This window comes from Theropithecus gelada, chromosome 16 (genome assembly GCF_003255815.1).
Source record: "Theropithecus gelada isolate Dixy chromosome 16, Tgel_1.0, whole genome shotgun sequence".
Classification (NCBI taxonomy): domain Eukaryota; kingdom Metazoa; phylum Chordata; class Mammalia; order Primates; family Cercopithecidae; genus Theropithecus; species Theropithecus gelada.
Genome location: NC_037684.1, coordinates 51,698,615 through 51,721,448, shown reverse-complemented (window position 1 = coordinate 51,721,448; position 22,834 = coordinate 51,698,615). Strand labels below are relative to the sequence as shown.

At 50.5% G+C, this 22,834-nt stretch overlaps 1 protein-coding gene across 2 annotated transcripts in view; it reads right to left on the bottom strand.

The window, feature by feature from the left end:
* The window catches only part of PGS1 (phosphatidylglycerophosphate synthase 1), a 50,239-nt gene extending 36,609 nt beyond the window's left edge, over positions 1-13,630 (bottom strand). For both annotated transcript variants that reach the window (XM_025361811.1, XM_025361812.1), the window contains exon 1: positions 13,440-13,630. In XM_025361811.1, the coding sequence (XP_025217596.1) occupies positions 13,440-13,582 (143 nt within the window). In that variant the 5' untranslated portion in view covers positions 13,583-13,630. The remainder of the gene's footprint in view (positions 1-13,439) is intronic.
* Positions 13,631-22,834: the final 9,204 nt, after the last annotated feature.

Sequence of the window (22,834 nt, the reverse complement as noted above, 5' to 3'; positions counted from 1 at the left end):
AATTCCAGGAAGATGATTTCACTCACTTGCTTCACGATAAAGCCCTCAATCTTCCCAGGCTTCATCAATGTCCCTGCACAGACACCAGATGGCCCACAGCTGCACTTCCCAGAAAGCCCACCGGTCTGTCACTGCCGATTCACTGCCAAGGAAACCTTAGTCAACAGCAGAAGGTGCTGGCTCTGTGGATCCTGGAAGTCTGTGACTGGCCATGGCCACCCAGTGCAGAGGTGGGAAACAGCTGTTCTCCCGTACTGTCTCTAGAGGGGTGATGACACTCACAGGCATCAGCTTGCAGATGAAAGGCCTAGATGTGTAAAGCAGGGCTCGCTGCCTGGGTTTCCTAAATCCCGGGCCACCCTCCTGCAAAGCTCAAGAGAGGAGAGCGAAGGACCCTTCAGTGCAGCAGAAACCACCAGACAATGGGAAAGGTGCACAGCGACCCATCAACCCTAGGTCCCAAGGGGCCTAGAGTCTCACATTCACTAATGAAACATGGTCTGTGGGGGGGGTGGGGGAACAGGCAACAGCAGCATAAAATCAATGTCTCCCCTGCCTCACAGCACTTCTGCCATCTCTCAGATCATCCAAAAATCGGGTGCCACCTGTACTGCTCCAGGTCACGTGGTCAGTCCGCACACAGCCTTCATAGAAGCTGAGAGCCGCAGCCCAACGTGCTGGCTCACGCCTATAATCCTAGCACTTTGGGAGGCCAAGGTGGGCAGAAAACTTGAGGTCAGGAGTTCGAAACCAGCCTGACCAACATGGTGAAACCCCGTCTCTACTAAAAACACAAAAAGATTAGCTGGGTGTGGTGGCACATGCCTGTAATCCCAGCTACTTGGGAGGCTGAGGCAGGAGAACTGCTTGAACCCAGGAGGTAGAGGTTGCAGTGAGCCAAGATCACACCACTGCATGCCAGCCCGAGTGACAGAGTGAGACTTCGTCTCAAAAAGAAAAAAAGAAAGAAGAAAAGGGGTCGGGCGTGGTGGCTCATGCCTGTAATTGCAGCACTTTGGGAGGCCGAGGTGGGTGGATCACTGGTCATGAGTTCAAGACCAGTCTGGCCAACACGGTGAAACCCCGTCTCTACTAAAAATACAAAAATTGGGCCAGGCGTGGTGGCTCATGCTTGTAATCCCAGCACTTTAGGAGGCCAAGACGGGCAGATCATGAGGTCTGGAATTCGACAACAGCCTGACCAACATGGTGAAACCCTGTCTCTACTAAAAATACAAAAATTAGCCGGGCATGGTGGCACGCGCACCTGTAGTCCCACCTACAAAGGAGGCTGAGGCAGAAGAATCACTTGAACCTGGGAGGCAGAGGTTGCAGAGAGCAGAGATCCCACAGATGCACTCCAGCCTGGGCAACACTCTGTCTCAAAAAAAAAAAAAAAAAAAAAATAGCCAGCAGTGGCTGAGGCAGGAGAACTGCTTGAACCTCAGTGCCAGAGGTTGCAGTGAGCCAAGATCGCGCCATTGCACTCCAACCTGTGTGACAGAGCAAGACTCTGGCCCCCCGCAAAAAAAAAAAAAAAAAAAAAAAGGGAGGAAGAAGAAACACTCCTTGGCACATAGCAACCCAAGAGAGGGCAAGTTCAACTTAACCCTCAACAAAGCCATCGTGTAAGCACGTATGACATACCATGGAGGATACAAATGAAGAACCAGGCAGTCTCTCCCTCCCACAACCTTCGTAGCTTTCACAGACTTACATACCTCACATCATCTAAGAACACAAGAAAAGATGCTAAAATTAAATCAATGTCCAAATAGACAGTGTATGTTCTTCAAGGCATCAAAAAGGGGAGCTGGTGATGCCTGGGCTACTGGGAAGGTTCTGCAGCATTCTACCTCCAGTGGGCCTCGGAAAGCTACTAGGATTCAAACAAGGAATGCAGAGGGGAGGGTGTTCCAGGCAGGAAGTATGAAGGGATATAAGCAGAAGGAACTCGGCTGGGTGCAGTGGCTCACACCTGTAATCCCAGCACTCTGGAGTCTAAGGCAGGAGAACTGCTTGATGCCAGGAGCTCTGGACCAGCCTGGGCAACATAGCAAGACCCTGTCTCTACAAAAAAATTTAAAAAAAAAAAAAATTAGCCAGGCGTGGAGGCACTTGCCTATAGTCCCAGCTACTTGGGAGGCTGAGGTGGGACGATCGCCTGACCCTAGAGGTCAAGTGCAGAAAGAAATAAACAGGAACAAGACCACTTTCAATAGAAAAACCCAAGAGGGCCTCAATAGTTCAGAGAACACACACACACACAAAGCCTAGACAGGTGTCAGGGTTCACCTATCACCTCCGTCCTACCTGCAGACCCACTTTGGCAGGTACAGAGCTGATGAGCCCAGAGGCCCTGGGGCTATCCTAGGCAGGTCTCCTCCTAACCAGGCAGCTGTCACTGGGAATGTTCCAGGGCCTCAGGCCAAGAGTTCTTGAAGGCTTTTATATGTTGGCTTCCTGTTTAATCTGTGTACTGACAGGTTTATTTTTGTTAGAAAAGAGAAGGAGCTGAAAGCCAACTACATTTCATGAATACATTATGGAGGAGACTCAACCTTGAAGTGGCAATTTTATATAACCAAAAAAGGAAGGTGCTTAAGAAAGGAGCTGAGTGTTTTACACAGGTCACCACAATGACAACATATGCCAAGGAGATCACATCTGGGCTGGTTTCACTCAAAAAAACTGAATGGCCAGGCACAGTAGCATTTGCCTATAATCCCAGTGCTTCAGGAGGCTGAGGCAGGAGGATCACTTGAGGCCAGGAGATGGAGACCAACTTGGGCAACATAGAGAAATCCCCTCTCTAGAAAAATTAAAAGTTAGGCCGGGCGCGGTGGCTCAAGCCTGTAATCCCAGCACTTTGGGAGGCTGAGACGGGCGGATCACAAGGTCAGGAGATCGAGACCATCCTGGCTAACACGGTGAAACCCTGTCTCTACTAAAAAATACAAAAAAAAACTAGCTGGGCGAGGTGGCGGGCGCCTGTAGTCCCAGCTACTCAGGAGGCTGAGGCAGGAGAATGGCGTAAACCTCGGAGGCGGAGCTTGCAGTGAGCTGAGATCCGGCCACTGCACTCCAGCCCGGTCGACAGAGCAAGACTCCGTCTCAAAAAAAAAAAAAGAAAGAAAGAAAAATTAAAAGTTAGCCAGGCATGGTGGCGTGCACCTGCAGTCCCAGCTACTAGGGAGGCTGAGGCAGGAAGACTGCTTAAACCCAGGCATTCGAAGCTGCAGTGAGCCAGGATTGTGCCACTGCACTCCAGCCAAGGCAACAGAGTGAGATTCCACTTCAAAAAAAAAAAAAAAAAACAAGGCTGGGCACGGAGGCTCACACCTGTAATCCCAACACTTTGGGAGGCCGAGGCAGGCGGATCACCTGAGGTCGGGAGTTCAAGACCAGCCTGACCAACATGGAGAAACCCCATCTCTACTAAAAATACAAAATTAGCCGGGCCTAGCAGCACATGCCTGCAATCCCAGCTACTCAGGAGGCTGAGGCAGGAGACTCACTTGAACCTGGGAGGCAGAGGTTGCAGTGAGCCAAGATCACGCCACTATGCACTAGCCTGGGCAACAAGAGGAAAAACTCCATCTCAAAAAAAAAAAAGACTGGGCATGGTGGCTCACACCTGTAATCCCAACACTTTGGGAGGCCTGTGCAGTCAGATCACCTGAGGTCAGGAGATCGAGACCAGCCTGGCAAACATGGCAAAACCCCATCTCTACTAAAAATACAAAAAGTAGCTGGGCGTGGTGGCTCATGCATATAGTCCCAGCTACTGGGGAGGCTGAGTCAGGAGAATCGGTTGAACCTGGAAGGTGGAGGTTGCATAGATCACATCACTGCACTCCAGCCTGAGTGATGGAGAGAGACTGTCTCAAAAAAAAAATCATCATCATCATCATCCAACTGCAGCACAGCAGCCAGGGTAGAAGGAGCCAGTTCCTGCTCTGAAACTACACTGCTCGCTGCTCAGGGACCTATTTTTTTTCTTTCACATCAGCCAGAACCCCATGGGGGTTAGTTCCCGGCTTTTCACAATGTAACTCCTGGGAATTTTCTCAGAAAAGGTTTATCCCCGTGCTAGAGCAGCCCCCACTGCATAGTAATCCCAGCCTCCAGGGGCTGACCACTTGCACAAGCAATTCCCCCACCCCAGGTAGGCTTACTTACCAAGAAAGCACATGGCCCAGTCCCAAAGCCCCAAGAGACGTGAGGAGGCAGAGAGGCTGTGGTTATTTTACCAAAAAAGCCTAGTTACATGTGACATTCGCCATTTAGGGAACTAAACCAGTACACACACAATTTCCACATCGAGACCTGGGCTCCCCTGAATCATCTCTTTCTAGACACCTTCTAGCACCCAGTTCTAGTTATAGGAAGGAGGAAGTGGTGGGGGCTGGGGAGTCAGATAAGAAGCTTCTGCCACCCTTGCCTCTCTGAAGGCCACTCCTTTACTCTGGAATACTGGAGAAGTTTAGAGAACAGGACCAGGAGAAGAGCTGGTGATACTCCCTACCACCAGTGCCCCAGCATTCAAAATCAGACCAGCTGCCGGGCGCGGTGGCTCAAGCCTGTAATCCCAGCACTTTGGGAGGCCGAGACGGGCGGATCACGAGGTCAGGAGATCGAGACCATCCTGGCTAACACGGTGAAACCCCGTCTCTACTGAAAATTACAAAAAACTAGCCGGGCGAGGCGGCGGGCGCCTGTAGTCCCAGCTGCTCGGGAGGCTGAGGCAGGAGAATGGCGTGAACCCGGGAGGCAGAGCTTGCAGTGAGCCGAGATCCGGCCACTGCACTCCAGCCTGGGTGACAGAGCAAGACTCCGTCTCAAAAAAAAAAAAAAAAAAAAATCAGACCAGCTGTACTACATCACCAAACAAACCTCAGCAACAACCAAAACAAATGACAGAAAATGCAAAACAATCCTCAGGCTGCCATTCTAAAGGTGAAATGAGACCAGCATCTTCTCAGAGGACCAGCCAGTGGCCCAGCTCCAGCCACCACGCCAGGAAGCCTGACTCCGGAGAAAGGTTCAGTCACCTGACTTAAGGCTTCCCGTGGAATATGCAGGCAAATTCCCTGAACTGAGGAGTGGGCTGGGCCTAAGTGCTGAGGACCCCTGACCTGGGGGCCCATCCCTCTACCGAGAGAGGGCCAAAGAAGGCAGCGGGGTGCCTTGGGGAGGGGAGGAAAGTTTCTTCCCATCATCTTGAGGAAGATCCACATCTGAACCGCTCTGACCAAGTAGCGAGCCAGGACTGGGGCCGCCACCAAGCAAGGAGAGGGAAGCCTGCTTAGCCACCCAGGCAGCCCCAGGCAGGACACTGTGCCCTACACACACTTGCCCCCATGAGAGGCCTCAGTGGGACTTCAGCTCACAAGAATCAGCCAAACTGAAATAGTGAGAGCAGGAAGCAGCTGAGAAGCTATGGAACACACCTGTTTACAAAAGAAACCTGGGGGCTGGATGCAGTGGCTCACAGCTGTAACCCCAGCACTTCTGGAGGCCGAGGCAGGCAGATCATTAAGTCAGGAGTTCAAGACCAGCCTGGCCAACACAGTGAAACGGTCTCTACTAAAAATACAAAAATTAGGCCAGGCGCGGTGGCTCATGCCTGTAATCCCAACACTTTGGGAGGCCGAGGCGGGCGGATCACAAGGTCAGGAAATCGAGACCATCCTGACTAACACGGTGAAACCCCGTCTCTACTAAAAAATACAAAAAATTAGCCAGGTGTGGTGGCGGGTGCCTGTAGTCCCAGCTACTCAGGAAGCTGAGGCAGTAGAATGGCATGAACCCGGGAGGCAGAGCTTGCAGTAAGCCGAGATTACACCACTGCACTCCGGCCTGGGCGAAAGTACGAGACTCCGTCTCAAAAAAAAAAAGAAGGCGGCCGGCCGCGGTGGCTCACACCTGTAATCCCAGCACTCTGGGAGGCCGAGACGGGCGGATCACAAGGTCAGGAGATCGAGACCATCGTGGCTAACACAGTGAAACCCCATCTCTACTAAAAATACAAAAAATTAGCCGGGTGTGGTGGCACATGCCTGTAATTCCAGCTACTCAGGAGGCTGAGGCAGGAGAATCGTTTGAACCCGGGAGGTGGAGGTGGCAGTGAGCCGAGATTGAGCCACTGTACTCCAGCCTGGGCGACAGAGCGAGACTCCGTCTCAAAAAAAAAAAAAAGAAATACAAAAATTAGCTGGACGTGGTGGTAGGCACCTGCAATCCCAGCTACTTGGGGAGGTTGAGGCAGGAAAATCGCTTGAACCCTGGAGGTGGAGGTTGCAGTGGGCCGAGACTGCGCCATGGCACCCCAGCCTGAGCGACAGAACGAGACTCCATCTGGGAAAGGAAAGGAAAGGAAAAAGGAGGAAGGAGGAAGGAGGAAGGAGGAAGGGAAGGGAAGGAAAGAAAAAGAAAAGAAAGCAAAGGAAGCAAGCAAAGAAAGAAAAGAAACCAACCAACCAACCTGGGGAAAACAGAAGGCATTTCTCCCTTTTGTGGGGAGATGTTTTCCACTCCACCATGCTGCAGCTGCGCGTGCTCTGCTTCCTGGAAAACACTGGCACCCCTCGACTTTCTCACCACGTGTCAACAGCGCCTAGAGGCCCTACCGAGATCCCGCGTTCTCAGGGAAGGGACGCCACTGAAGACAGGCAAACACCAGTGAATTACACCGCGGTCTACACAGCACCTTTAGATGTCCCTTCCACATCTCCTAATGTTGGAGAACACATGGTTCCCCCTAGAGCTGCAGTACTTACTGTCACCCACTTACTGTGTCCCACCAATGGCACACATGTAACAGGCCAACTTCTTGGAGTTTTTTTCAAAACAGGGTATGTTTTGACGAACTTTCATGAAAGAGTACGGTAAAGCTGGAGGACTGTCTTCACCGAACAGGGCAGAAGTTGCGCTCTATACTGAACACAGGTCGGTAATCCAGTGTCCCTCAGAGGCGTGGTCTGAAGGTCCAGGGGCCCCTTCTTTAACCGTAAGATAACATTCAAGGTACAGATTCTGTGGCCTGGAGCCCATCCAAATCTGTATAAAACCATGAAAAAAGAAGTTTTTAAAAGAAACTGAGCTCTCTGGATTGCAATATTTTCAGAAACTACTTTTTGAGAAAAACTCACCCTACCCCCTCCGTCACAAATATTTAAATGTAAAAAAGTGAACTGATGAGAAAAAGCAACAGTCATAACACTTCCTGAGAAAGTCTCCAGAAACTACAAGAAGGTACCGTACTTCCTGCAACCCTGGCAGCAGGCGGCCCTTCCTGACTAATGCAAGACCTAACCCCCAGTAAGGGAAGTGAGTGTGGATTCCCGTAGGTTACAAAAGACCAACGGTCGGCTGAACTCCCATAACAAGTCCGGCACGAGAGGCCCAGGCCGCCAGCATTCAGCTACATGCTGACTAGATGACTCTCCCCTTGGCTTAGCCAAAAGGAAGTCGATTACACTGGGGGCCAGAAATCCAAAATATATTCATAACCCACAATACAGCTTGGGTAGCCAAATGCACCAGGCACATCAAAGTGCCTGATGAGAATCAATCACATGTTCTACGACTCCAAAGGGCTTCAGCCAGCCTGACTCCTAGCACCCTCAAAATCGACACATTTACATAAACCAGATCCCGCTAACAAAGGGATTATCATTCCAACCATTTTAACCCCAGGCGGGTCTCTGTCTGCTGGAGTCTAACACACCACCAACTAGAATGTGCTCAGGGATACTCATATTAACATTAACTTAAAGCTACAACTGGGAAAGTCAGTCCGTCGTAAATCTTTTAATTCACTGCAAGATCAAATCTGAATTATTGGGGAAAACTATGCTTTGATTCTAAACATCCCCTTCCCATCCATTAGACTGCTATAAATAAACCAAGAGGGCCGGGCGCGGTGGCTCAAGCCTGTAATCCCAGCACTTTGGGAGGCCGAGACGGGCGGATCACGAGGTCAGGAGATCGAGACCATCCTGGTTAACACGGTGAAACCCCGTCTCTACTAAAAAGTACAAAAAAAAAACTAGCCGGGCGAGGTGGCGGGCGCCTGTAGTCCCAGCTACTAGGGAGGCTGAGGCAGGAGAATGGCATAAACCTGGGAGGCAGAGCTTGCAGTGAGCTAAGATCCGGCCACTGCACTCCAGCCTGGGCGACAGAGGGAGACTCCATCTTAAATAAATAAATAAATAAACAAACAAACAAACAAACCAAGAGATGGTTATACTACACTCTAAAGAGTAAGAAAGACTGAATCCCAACATCACAAAGTTCAAAAAAAAGTAACTTTTGGAAATCTGATGGTCCCTCAGAGTAAAAACTACTTACACATTGAACAAGTGACCTGCCACTACAATGAAAGAAAATCTAGGCCGGGCATGGTGGCTCACGCCTGTAATCCCAGCAATTTGGGAGGCTGAGGCAGGAGGATCACCGAGGTCGGGAGTCCGAGACCAGCCTGACCAACATGGAGAAACCCCATTTCTACTAAAAACACAAAATTAGATGGGCCTGGTGGCGCATGCCTGTAATCCCAGCTACTCGAGAGGCTGAGGCAGGAGAATCGCTTGAACCTGGGAGACACAGCTTGCGGCACTTCAGCCTGGGTAACAAGAGTGAAATTCCATCTCAAAAAAAAAAAGAAAGAAAGAAAGAAAATCTAATTCAAAACAATCTGCTGGACACCTGTTTCCCTCTTATAACTCAGAGAAGTTAGGAACCCCTAACCCATCCAACATACACACTCAACAAGCTCCTAGAATTGTGAAAAAGTTTCAAACATAAAGATGATTCTGCACATATAGCTAAAACTGAAAATAGTTTAAAGAGGAAAAAAAGTAAGCCACAGATAAAATATTTCCTTGTATAGTAGGCAAGTTCAAGATTAGGAACTAATGCCCTCACGATACATTTCCCACTTGGTCTCATCTACTCCAAGTAACAAGACCATTCTGTGAAGCCAGATGACTCAAAAAAAAACCCTATCTGAAGCATCTGTCTCCCTCTCCTGAGGAACCTGGACACTGATTAACATGACCCAAATGTACCTTACCATTATCCCCAAAACCTGAGCCTCTTCTTTACTCCGTTTTCATGAAATGTACCAACATCCATGTGCCCCATCAAGACTGACTCTAACCCAGCTCTCTTTTCTGCTCCCACTGCCCCTGACTTCACATAAAAGCCCCCACCATCTCAGGCTGAGCCAGAATCAAAAGAAATCATACGTGGAATCTCAGAACTTGTCTTCCTGGGTCTCTGGCCCAGACTGGCTTGCTCCTAGCCCCTCTTCTTCCCTCTCTCCATCCCGTACTTGGTACCCCTAGTCAGCTCCTGGAAATGGTTTCAGTATTGGTGGGACCTCAGAACTGTCTTTCGCTGCAGTCCATGTCACTATCATTTCTTGAACATCCACTCCCCCTCTTCTTCACCGAGCCTAACTACTCTGACCCCTCCTTCAACACAGCTCTGAGCCATTGCACCGGGAAGCCTTCCATGACCTTCAGGTGCCTCTCCAAGGTACTGCCATGACCTTCTACCTACTTCTTGTAATTGTTTACCGCTAGGAGCATCTTGGAGGTGGGGCTGCGTCTTTATCTTTGCTTCCTGAGTACCTAGCACAGCACAGCAGTGCTCAATACACACATGATGAATAAATTAATGGATCCAGCAGTCCCTAATGATAATGAGTCAGATGCTAGCTTAAGAGGAAATGACAGTGCTTCTAAATCATTAATTAGAAGTAATTTTAAGTAGAGTTCTCTGTCTCTGTGGCTGTCTCTGTGCCTGAAAGGAAACCGCGGCAGTAAAAGGAACGTCCCCTCACGAGGGTTCACTGGCCCTCCAACAGCTGACTCAGATCGACAAGCTAAAACCTAAAATAATTCAAGCTCATGACTGCACAGAACTATTATCAATGAATCAATGATCAGCGAGTTACAAGAAACCACATCATTCGGGGAATGAGAAATTGGGAGGTGTAACTTAATAATGGAGAAGAAATGAAAGTCAGCAGCCAATACAGGGTGAGCAGCCACAACAAACATGAATAACTCGAACACCAAGGCCACAACGCATCAGGAAAAAACTGCAAACCGAATAAGGCAAAAAAAAAAAAGGCTCAGAAACCTACACTACCACTCAATACCGGTCAAAGCAGTTATCCTCAGTCCTACCACAGGCATTATTTCCAAGGATTACAAAACAAGAACTTCTGTCTTACTGCTCAAGAAACTGAGTTTTGCTGGTTGAACTGTTGTCCCAGAGAAACAATCATCTCTCTCAGCTTAATGAAGAAAGATGAAGGCACACAAACTGCATCCACTCTACAATTTTAAAAAAAAAGAGTTGGCTGGGCGCGGTGGCTCAAGCCTGTAATCCCAGCACTTTGGGAGGCCGAGACAGGTGGATCACGAGGTCAGGAGATTGAGACCATCCTGGCTAACATGGTGAAACCCCGTCTCTACTAAAAAAAATACAAAAAACTAGCCGGGCGAGGTGGCGGGCGCCTGTAGTCCCAGCTACTCGGGAGGCTGAGGCAGGAGAATGGCGTAAACCCGGGAGGCGGAGCTTGCAGTGAGCTGAGATCCGGCCACTGCACTCCAGCCTGGGCGATAGAGCGAGACTCCGTCTCAAAAAAAAAAAAAAAAAAAAGAGTTTAGAAAGTCAATTTGGACTATCTCCACTGCCACACTGCCACACTGCCCCTACCACCACCAAAACAAAAAACAAAAAAGCGGCTGGGCGCGGTGGCTCACGCCTGTAATCCCAGCACTTTGGGAGGCCGAGGCAGGCCGGTCACAAGGTCAGGAGATCGAGACCAGCCTGGCCAACATGATGAAACCCCGTCTCTACTAAAGATACAAAAATTAGCTGGGCGTGGTGGCATGTGTCTGTAGTCCCAGCTACTCTGGAGGCTGAGGCAGGAGAATCACTTGAACCCGGGAGGTAGAGGTTGCAGTGAGCCGAGATCACGCCACTGCACTCCAGCCTGAGCGACAGAACAAGACTCTGTCTCAGAAAAAAAACAAACAAAAAAGCACACTCATGAGAGATTTTTAAAAGAATTTGTGTCAACTGCCCCAACATCCTTTAGTAATCAATTCCAATGTTGAACAATGATTAATAATGAACTGTTTTTCATATAGTTTAAACATATAGAGAGAAAGGACAAAGTCACCTAAATCTTGTCTTAGAGGGTAGAACATTTTTTTGAAACGGTAAACCAAATCTCAGTGATTTGATGCCAGGACGTGGAAGTCATCTGACTTCACCACCCACTGAGATGAGTAGGTCTTTTGCTAAACACTGAAAAAATGAAAATGCAAAAAATGGAGAGGCCATTTCTTTTACAGTCCCAGTCCTGCGGGGTTCACCAATGTGAAAATTAGCAGGTTTCCGGCCGGGCGCGGTGGCTCAAGCCTGTAATCCCAGCACTTTGGGAGGCCGAGACGGGCGGATCACGAGGTCAGGAGATCGAGACCATCCTGGCTAACATGGTGAAACCCCGTCTCTACTAAAAAATACAAAAAACTAGCCGGGCGCGGTGGCGGGCGCTTGTAGTCCCAGCTACTCGGGAAGGCTGAGGCAGGAGAATGGCGTAAACCCGGGAGGCGGAGCTTGCAGTGAGCTGAGATCCGGCCACTGCACTCCAGCCTGGGCTACAGAGCGAGACTCCGTCTCAAAAAAAAAAAAAAAAAAAAAAAAGAAAATTAGCAGGTTTCCAAGAGCACCATCCTGCCCTGATTCTATCACCTAAAAATTCCCCTAAATCAAACTTGAGTTTATGATGAAAATCTTCCACAATAGATCACCATGAACAGCAAGCTCTTTTCTGTACCTAGAATCAGCACACATGACTCGACCCCAGATCTCTGTACTAGATGTCTGACCCCAGGAGGTCAAATCTCACCCAAGGAGTACAGGTACAGATAGAAAATGTAACACAACGCAATCTCAACTAAAGGAAGCAGTTCTAAGATTTTTTTTTTGTAAAGATCAAGCGTTAGGCTCAATTAAGAAAACTATTTGCGGCCGGGCGCGGTGGCTCAAGCCTGTAATCCCAGCACTTTGGGAGGCCGAGACGGGCGGATCACGAGGTCAGGAGATCGAGACCATCCTGGCTAACACGGTGAAACCCCGTCTCTACTAAAAAATACAAAAAACTAGCCGGGCGAAGTGGCGGGCGCCTGTGGTCCCAGCTACTCGGGAGGCTGAGGCAGGAGAATGGCGTGAACCCGGGAGGCGGAGCTTGCAGTGAGCTGAGATCCGGCCACCGCACTCCAGCCTGGGCGACAGAGCCAGACTCAGTCTCAAAAAAAAAAAAAAAAAAAAGAAAACTATTTGCAGCCAGGCACGGTGGCTCACGCCTGTAATCCCAGCACTTTGGGAGGCCGAGGTGGGCGGATCACCTGAGGTTGGGAATTCGAGACCAGCCTGACCAACATGGAGAAATCCTGTCTCTACTAAAAATACAAAATTGGCCGGGCGTGGTAGCTCGTGTCTGTAATCCCAGCTACTCGGGAAGCTGAGGCAGGAGAATCGCTTGAACCTGGGAGACGGAAGTTGCGGTGAGCCAAGATCATGCCATAGGACTCCAGTCAAGGCAACAAAAGTGAAACTCCGTCTCAAAAAAAAAAAGAAAAGAAAAGAAAAGAAAACTATTTGCACAAAAGAGAATTATTTATTCCCCTTTTTTTAATATTAGCAAGCCTCGGGTCAGCATGTTCTTGGCAAATGTTTATTTTAAAAGACCACTGCCTGAACAAATTGCTCCAAAGCCTACTTCATCATTTACATAACGTCAGTACTTTTCCAGAACACAGGCCCTTTGAAATGTGTAAAGTGTTTCGAGTGGCTCCTCTTCCCATGCCTGAGTGTTACTAAGGATTGCTTCACAGCTCTCTCTGGCAGGATGTGAGAAACGCTGTATACACAAAATCCCAGCAAGGCTGATTCACTCACGCCAAGTCACCTCACAGCCAGGATTACTTAAGGAAGAGACCCCTCTGAACTCTCCGACACTCACATCCTGGGGCCGAAACCATGATATAAGCAGCCTCTGGAGCTTGACCGAAGCTCCTGAATGCACACACAGTCCCCCTTTTAACGTGTAAGTGCACGGTGGCCGGGGCTCGCCAACAAGCACGGTGTAGAGGGGGAGCAAGAACTGGCCGGGCTGCGCAGGAGGCCCGCCCGCTGAACAATGGCACACGAGTCGCCCACCCTCCCTCAAGAAGGCCAGTGAAGCAGCACATAGGTCAGGCGCTGAGCCCCCGGGAGGCAGAAATGGGCCCAGGAACCAGGGAGGGACTTGCTGCGGATGCCCAGGACGCTGGGCCCGGGAGTTTGAGCGCCGGGAGGCCGGGCCGCAGCCGCGAGGGCTGCACTCTCAGCCTGGCCGCCTCTCTCACCTCCTGCGCTGGCGGTCCCGGTTCCTGCCGAGACGGTCGGACAGGCGTCCCAGGAGCGCGGCCAGCCCTGGGCGGCCAGGCAGGAGGCCCAGTAGTCGCCTCCAGAACACGGGTCCCGCCGCCGCTGCCGCCGCCACCGCCATGGAGATTCACCGCTTCCGCTTCCGCTCCCGGCGCGCACGAACTTTATTGACAAAGGCGAGCGCGGACACGGTGCAGGCGCGCAGGCGCCGGAGCCCTGGCCCGGGGAGGGAGGCGCTGCACCGCCCCCAAGCCTCAGTTTCCCCTCTGGGGGACACAGGCGAGGAATAGTGGTGGCGCCACAGGAGTGGGTCGGAAGTCTGGCCGTTAAACCCGCAAGGGCTCCAGGCGGCCTGCATTCCTGCAGTCACTTGTCACAGGTAGCGGAGGAAAGGATGCGGCGCAGGGGCTCTAAGAGCAGCGTCACATTTAGCTCCAACTCACCAGCTGTCAGGGGATCCTCCCTAAGTGCTGGGACCACCAAAGTGCGTGTGCCACCGTGCCCGGTAAATTTTTTAATTTTTTGTAGAGATGGGGGGGGTCTCACTGTGTTGCCCAAACTGGTCTCGAACTCCTGGGGTCAAGCGATCCTCCCGCCTCAGCCTCCCAAAGTCTTGCCAAGCCTGGCCACTGGCTGTCAAAATTGACTCCTTGGCGCACAGTGGCTCAAGCCTGTAATCCCTGCACTTTGGGAGGCAGAAGCAGGTGGATCACATGAGGTCAGGAGTTCGAGACCAGCCTGGCCAATGTGATGAAACCCCGTCTCTACTAAAACTACAAAAAATTAGCTGAGCGTGGTGGCGTGCACCTGTAATCCCAGCTACTCAGGAGGCTGAGGCAGGAGAATCGCTTGAACCCGGGAGGCGGAGGTTAGAGTGAGCCAAGATCCCGCTACTGCACTCCAGCCTGGACAACATAGCGAGACTCCATCTCAAAAAAAAAAAATTGAATCCTCATTGAAAAGTGGGGGGAATTACTGTTTGAGGCTCTAATTGATAGGGTGTTCTTTAGACTTGTACAGCACCCCTAAGGTGTTAAACTTGAACAAAGTCTGTTCTTGTATGAAGTCTTGTAACCTGGTTAACGCTGACTCACTAAGGTGCACAGAACCACGGAAAATCCCCACCAGACTGAGGGAGGAATCATCTTTCACCCTGTTAGTCCCAGAGGCTGCAGCTCCATGGCACAGAACAGTCTCAGCAAATCTGTGTGAGATGAACAGAGTCTTCCACCCTCCTGATGTGCCCAAGTATGCAGATATCACTGGCCCCAGCAACACACAGTTCTATGCCCAAAAGGCTGAAGGAGCGCATCCTCATACACCAAGAACACTGTTTTTTTGGTTTTTGGTTTTTGTTTTGAGACAGGGTTTCACTCTTGTCACCCAGGCTGGAGTGCAATGGTGCGATCTTGGCTCACTGCAACCTCTGCCTCCTGAGATCAAGAAATTCTCCTGCCTCAGCCTCCAGGATTACAGGCGTGCTGGGATTACAGGCGTGCGCCACCACACCTGGCTAATTTTTGTATTCTTAGTAGAGACTGGGTTTCACCATGTTGGCCAGGCTGGTCTCAAACTCCTGACCTCAAGTGATCCACCCACCTTCGGCCTTCCAAAGTGCTGGGATTACAGGCGTGAGCCACCACGCCTGGCCCAAGAACACTTTTTGAAGCTAATTTTAAAATGGAGAACTTCGTGGCATTCTGAAAGGCAGGAGAGGTGATCTCTGATCTGTAATATGCAAAGCTCCCTGGCTGGCCCACATAGGCTGGGACCTGGACACTGGAAAAGCTGTAGGACATAATCATAGTCTACTGTGTTGTGAGGTTAAAATGATATGGACACGTGGGCTGGGCGCAGTGGCTTATGCCTGTAATCCCAGCATTTTGGGAGGCCAAGGTGGGCGGATCATCTGAGGTCGGAGTTCGAGACCAGCCTGACCAACAAGGAGAAACCCCATTTCTAGTAAAAATACAAAATTAGCTGGGTGTGGTGGTGCGTGCCTGGTAATCCCAGCTACTCAGGAAGGCTGAGGCAGGAGAATCGCTTGAGCCAGGGAGGCGGAGGTTGCAGTGAGTCGAGATCGCGCCACTGCACTCCAGCCTGGGCAACAAGAGCGAAATTCAGTCTAAAAAAAAAAAAAAAGATATGGACACACTGAAAAAAACCCTCCAAAGTCCACTTCCACAGATTATGCAGGGAAATCAACTACACATTCCCACAAGAATGTTCATCTCAGCCTTGTTCATGATATCAAGTGTGGAAGCAAATCTTGAGGGGTAGAGGGCTTGGTTAAATAATGATACATCAGTATGTTGGAAGACCACACATCCATAAAAATAACATGTTCTGGAAGAATATTTAATGACATTCAGTGTAAAAGCCAAATTACCAAGGAGTAGTGTAGAGACCATGTCATTTTATTAAAGGTGAGAGAGGGAGAAAGAGGAAATGTGTGTATGTATACAGAAAGACTGAAAGGAAATACCCCCAAAAGTAAGCGTTGGTTATTTGGTGCCATTAAGGAGTTTCCAAATTGTTGACAATCAACAAGTATTTCAGATTGGCTTTGAGTTGCCTTTTGCGTTTAGATGGCTTTACTAATACTACATGGAATTTGATTCAAGCCTTCCAAGTTAGAAATGGTGAATCATCAAATTTCCTAACTTCCAGTAACTAGAATGAGGCCATCCATTGCATGGTTCCACTTTTGCACTGTTCCTGGCCCACAGTTGTTGCAGAGTAAACACTTGCTGTATGGCTACACCGTCATGCTCAGCGGTGAGCGCCGCATGGGCCCTGGGAGCCTAGTTATCATCCTGGAAAGAGCTGGCAGCTTTTCTACATGGGTGCTTTGCTGTGTGAGGTACTGAAACAAACAGCCATGCTACAGGCTCACTGGGAATTCCCAATCTTAAATAACTGCTAGTGACAGACAGCAATATTGATAGCATGGTAAGTCAAACTAATAAGTATTTACACTAAGGATAAACATCAAGGAATGACCCAGTCCCTTCTGAAACCACACACCGAGAGCCTCTGGCCTTCATGGCTAGTTTAAAACAGACAGAGCTATCACCAGAGTGAGGCAACCACAACTTTGCCCCGGGACACATACATTTCAAGGTTGCAAAAATGTTAAATAATGGTTTTCAGAGATTGTGCAATTTTTAAATGATTCCATTTACAGGATGACAGCACGTATGCATTCTTCCTGTCAGGAGGTCTCCTCTGGGCTAGTTACCGAAAACAAGTAGAGGAGATAAGACCCTCCCAGTCAACAAAGGTGACCCCGAGAGCCTGCCTGGGAGCACTCAGGGTGTCCCAAAGCTGCTTGACCGGCTCACAATCTGGGTCGGACACTACTGGATTCCCATCTCAATGACTGCGGGCGAAAAGACATCTGTCTTAGTCCCCCTCACCCTCCTGCCCTCACCCACTGCCTTCTCGTTAGTCCCATTCGCTCCTTCCCAGACAGGAGGTGCCAGGGTTAGAAAGACAGGGTCGATGGGATTGACATCCTATGTCTTCCCAAACGGAAAAGGAAACCCATTCATTGGAAGGAGAGTTGACGTCAACGAGTGGTGGGCTGCTGCCCCTGAGAGCAGGGCCGCTCTCCCAGGCAGGAAACACCAGGAAATCCTGAGCCAACAGCCCATGCCTCACTGCCTGTGATTCACTCCCTGAACCAAAAATCACTGTAACACAAGAGGAAGGCCCCTCCTCTTCTAGCTTGCTTGCTGAGAGAGGGTCTCTCCCAAACACGGGGCTGTTAGCAAATTCCGAAGGGAGGAAGTGTCTGTCCGGCCCACCTTCTGCCTCCAGAGATGAGAAACGGCCCCGGGGGGCTGATCAGCTGTTTGTGAGGAGCCTGTTCTTTGTTAAAAGGAATGCAGCCTGCCCGCTGGAGATGGGATGAAACCGTAACTGCCCCGTGGGTTCACCTTGCCTGCCGCCCAGACAGAACTGATTTATCAAGACAGGTGCATTGCAACGGAGAAAGAATGATTCACGCAGAGCCGGCTGCGCGGGAGACCAGAGTTTTATTATTACTCAAATCAGTCTCCCCAAGCATTTGGGGATCAGAGTTTTTAAAGATAATTTGGCAGGTAGGGAAGCTTGGGAAGTGGGGAGTGCTGATTGGTCAGGTTGGAGATGGACTCTTAGAAGGTTGAAGTGAGGTTTTTTTGCTGTCTTCTATTCCTGAGTGGGATGGCAGAACTGGTTGAGCCACATAACCAGTCTGGGTGGTGTCAGCTGATCCATGAGTGCAGGGTCTGCAAAATATCTCAAGCACTGATCTGCGGTTTTACAATCGTGATGTTATCCCCAGGAGTAATTTGGGGAGGTTCAGATTCTTGGAGCCAGAGGTTGCAAGACCCTAAACTGTAATTTCTAATCTTACAGCTAATTTGTTAGTCCTGCAAAGGCAGACTAGACCCCAGGCAAGAAGGGAGTCTTTTTGGGAAAGGGCTGTTATCAATTTTGTTTCAGAGTCAAACTATGAACTGAATTCTTTCCCAAAGTTAGTTCGGCCTACGGCCTACGCCCACGAATGAACAAGGACAGCTTAAAGGTTAGAAGCAAGATGGAGGCCGGGCGTGGTGGCTCATACCTGTAATCCCAGCACTTTGGAAGGCTGAGGTGGTTGGATCATGAGGTCAGGAGATCGAGACCATCCTAGCTAACACGGTGAAACCCCATCTCTACTAAAAATACGAAAAATTAGCCATGCGTGGTGGCACGTGCCTGTAGTCCCAGCTACACAGGAGGCTGAGGCAGGAGAATCGCTTGAACCCGGGAGGTGGAGGTTGGAGTGAGCTGAGATCACACCACTGCACTCCAGCCTGGGCAACAGAGCTAGACTCCATCTCAAAAAAATAAAAGAAGGGCCGGGCGCGGTGGCTCAAGCCTGTAATCCCAGCACTTTGGGAGGCCGAGACAGGCGGATCACGAGGTCAGGAGATCGAGACCATCCTGGCTAACACGGTGAAACCCCGTCTCTATTAAGAAATACAAAAAACTAGCCGGGCGAGGTGGCGGGCGCCTGTAGTCCCAGCTACTCGGGAGGCTGAGGCCGGAGAATGGCGTGAACCCGGGAGGCGGAGCTTGCAGTGAGCTGAGATCCAGCCACTGCAGTCCAGCCTGGGTGACAGAGCGAGACTCCGTCTCAAAAAAAAAAATAAATAAATAAATAAAAAAATAAAAGAAGATGGAGTCGATTAGGTCTGATTTCCTCTACTGTCATAATTTCCTCAGTTACAATTTTGCGAAGACGGTTTCAAAGCCTACCTGGGAGTGGCTGCCTGCCTCCCTCTCCCTCTATTCTTCCCCTTGGTCATACGTCCAGTCTCACCGGCCTGGCCTTCTCTCGAGCCCGCGTCCTCCTCAGCATCTTTTTTGTTGTTGTTGAGACAAAGTTTTGCCCTTGTCACCCAGGCTGGAGTGCAGTGGCACGACCTCGGCTCACTGCAACCTCTGCCTCTCGGGCTCAAGCGATTCTCCTGCCTCAGCCTCCCGAGTAGTTGGGATTACAGGTGCCTGCCACCACCCCCAGCTTTTTTTTTTTTTTTGTATTTTTAGTAGAGACAAGGTTTCACCATGTTGGCCAGGCTGGTCTCAAACTCCTGACCTGAGATGATCCACTTGCCTTGGCCTCTCAAAGTACTGGGATTATAGGTGTGAGCCACCGCACCCGGCCTTCCTCACCATCTTTACATTTGCTTTTCCCTCTGCCCAGAAGCACCTTCCCCCAGCTCATCTCATCCTGAGCTCTGTCCAAATGTCCCCCTGCCCTAGAAACAGCTTTTCAACCTGGATAACAGGATTTTAGTTTCTTTTTTTTTTTGAGATGGAGTCTTGCTCATCACGCAGGCTGGAGTGCAGTGGCGTGATCTCAGCTCACTGCAAGCTCCGCCTCCCGGGTTCACGCCATTCTCCTGTCTCAACCTCCCGAGTAGCTGGGACAACAGGCGCCCGCCACCACACCCGGCTAATTTTTTGTATTTTTAGCAGAGACGGGGTTTCACTGTGTTAGCCAGGATGGTCTCGATCTCCTGACCTCGTGATCCGCCCGCCTCAGCCTCCCAAAGTGCTGGGATTACAGGCGTGAGCCACGGCGCCCGGCCCAGGATTTTAGTTTCTTCCTCTTCCTTGCAGTGACTTAATGGTTTGCTGTTGTGTGCTTTGTCTCTTTCCCATCAGAATGCAAGCTCATGAATCTTTGTGTGCTCTGAGCACTGTGAAGAGGATCTGGCCCCAGAACCGGGCTCCACATGCTGGAATGAGGAATGCACACAGGGCCAAAGGCAGTGAGCTCTGGAGCCACCAATGGTGGGGACAAGGGTGACTTGGCCTCCTGGGGAGACCTCTGACCTGCTGTTTGCTATCAGTTTGCAAGCCTGGAAGCTCAGGCCACCTTCTGGGGCTGGCTTTCCTGAGCCCCCAGTCTCCCCACAGGCCCCAGCCCTTTTCCTGTCTTCATGCCCCGCTAACGCCTCCCCAAGTTCTACTCTCCCTGCTAAGCTGTTACTCTGATCTTTCCCAGTCCCTGATACCATTCCCACCAAAGCTAAGCCCTAACTCCAGCTCTCCCTGGCACAAGACAGACTTCTTTTCCCTCCAGGCAGGGCTCAGCATACGTCTTTGTTTTGTTTTGTTTTTTTGGAGACGGAGTCTCGCTCTGTCACCCAGGCTGGTGTGCAATGGTGCAATCGCAATCTCAGCTCACTGCAACCTCTGCCTCCCGGGTTCAAGCGATTCTCCTGCCTCAGCCTCCCGAGAAGCTGGGATTACAGGCACCCGCCACCACATCCGGCTAATTTTTTGTATTTTTAGTAGAGACGGTATTTCGCCATATTGACCAGGTTAGTCTTGAACTCCTGACCTCAGGTGATCCGCCTGCCCCAGCCTCCCAAAGTGCTGGGATTACAGGCATGAGCCACCAAGCCCAGCCTAGTTTTGTTTTGTTTTTTTGAGACAGAGTCTCGATGTATCACCCAGGCTGGAATGCAGTGGCATGATCTCCACTCACTGCAAACTCTGCCCCTGAGTTTAAGAGATTCTCGGCCGGCATGGTGGCTCACACCTGTAATCCCAGCACTTTGGGAGGCCAAAGCGGGCGGATCACAAGGTCAGGAGATCGAGACCATCCCGGCTAATATGGTGAAACCCCATCTCTACTGAAAAAAATAAAAAGAAAAAAATTAGCCGGGCTTGGTGGTGGGCACCTGTAGTCCCAGCTGGAGGCTGAGGCAGGAGAATGGCTTGAACCCAGGAGGCGGAGCTTGCAGTGAGCTGAGATCGCTCCACCGCACTCTAGCCTGTGCGACAGAGCGGGAGTCCATCTCAAAAAAAAAAAAAGAGATTCTCATGCCTCAGCCTCCAGAGTAGCTGGGATTTCAGGCATGCACCACCATACCCGGCTAATTTTTTTGTATTTTTGTAGAGACGGGGTTTCTCCGTATTGGCCAGGTTGGTCTCGAACCCCTGACTTCAAACAATCTGCCCACCTCGGCCTTCCAAAGTGCTGGGATTTCAGGCGTGAGCCACTACGCCTGGCCAGCATATGTTTTCTGGTTTTTTTTTTTTTTTTTTTTTTGAGACGGAGTCTCGCTCTGTCACCCAGGCTGGAGTGCAGTGGCCGGATCTCTGCTCACTGCAAGCTCCGCCTCCCGGGTTTACGCCATTCTCCTGCCTCAGCCTCCCGAGTAGCTGGGACTACAGGCGCTCGCCACCTCGCCCGGCTAGCTTTTTGTATTTTTTTAGTAGAGACGGGGTTTCATCGTGTTAGCCAGGATGGTCTCGATCTCCTGGCCTCGTGATCCGCCCGTCTCGGCCTCCCAAAGTGCTGGGATTACTGGCTTGAGCCACCGCGCCCGGCCGGCAGCATATGTTTTCTTAAAGGGCAAATAGTAAATATTTTAGGCCAGGAGCAGTGGCTCCCACCTGTAATCCCAACACTTTGGGAGGCCAAGGGGGAGGATGGCTTCAGACCAGGAGTTTGAAACCAGCCTGGACAACATAGTGAAAACCCATTTCTACAAAAAAAAAATTTTTTTAATTAACTAAGCCTGGTGGCTCATGCCTGTGGCCCCAGTTACTTGACAGGCTGAGGTGGGAGGATCACTTGGACCTGGGAGCTGTGATCACACCACTACACTCCAGCCTGGGTGACAGAGTGACACCCTGTCTCAAAAAAGCCAAACAAACAAAAAAAACCCACACAAATAAATAAATAAATATGTTCTACTTTGAAGGCCAGATGGTCTCGGTGGCAACTACTCAACTCTGGTGTGAAAGCAGCCACAGACAATTTGAATGAGCCTGGCTGCGATCCAATAAAACCTTATTTACAAAAATCGTCCTCCAGCCCATGCCCCATAGTTTGCCAACTCCTGGGTTAGAAAAGTTTTCTGCTGTGCACAATGGCACATGCTCATAGTCTCAGTTACTCGGGAGGCTGAGCAGGAGGATCACCTGAGCCCAGGAATTCCGGCTGTAGTGCACGATGCCAATCAGGTGTTCGCACTAAATTCAGCATCAATATGGTGGCCTCCACCATGTGGCCCAAGGACGGGTGGACCAGCCCAGGTGGGAAAAGGGACAGGTAAAAATTCCCATGCTGATCAGTAACGGATCGCGCCTGTGAATAGCCGCTTGCGCTCCAGCCTGAGTGATAGAGTTAGACCCTGTGTTTTTCTTTTTCCTTTTTTTTTTTTGAGACGGAGTCTTGCTCTGTCGCCCAGGCTGGAGTGCAGTGGGCCATCTCGGCTCACTGCAAGCTCCGCCTCCCGGGTTCACGCCATTCTCCTGCCTCAGCCTCCCAAGCAGCTGGAACAGAACTACAGGCGCCCGCCACCACGCCTGGCTAATTTTTTGTATTTTTAGTAGAGACGGGGTTTCACTGTGTTAGCCAGGATGGTCTCGATCTCCTGACCTCGTGATCCGCCCGCCCTGGCCTCCCAAAGTGCTGGGATTACAGGCGTGAGCCACCGCGCCTGGCGCTTTTTTTTTTTTTTTTTTTTTTAGAGAGGGTCTCTTTCAGTCACCCAGACTGGAGTGCAGTGGCATGATCTTGGCTCACTGCCCCCATCTCCTGGGCTCAAGCCATCCTCCCACCTCTGCCTTCCAAGTAGCTGGGACTACAGGTGTGCATCACCATGCCAGGCTAATTTTTGTGTTTTTTTCTAGAGACAGAGTTTTGCCATGTTGCTCAGGCTGGTCTTGAACTCCTGAGCTCAAGCAATCCACCCATCTTGGCCTCCCAAAGTGCTGGGATTACAGGCATGAGCCACCGCACCCAGCCTGAGATCCTGTACTTAAAAAAAGAAACAACAACAAACAGCTTTCCCCACAGCTGTAGCCATGTACCCGG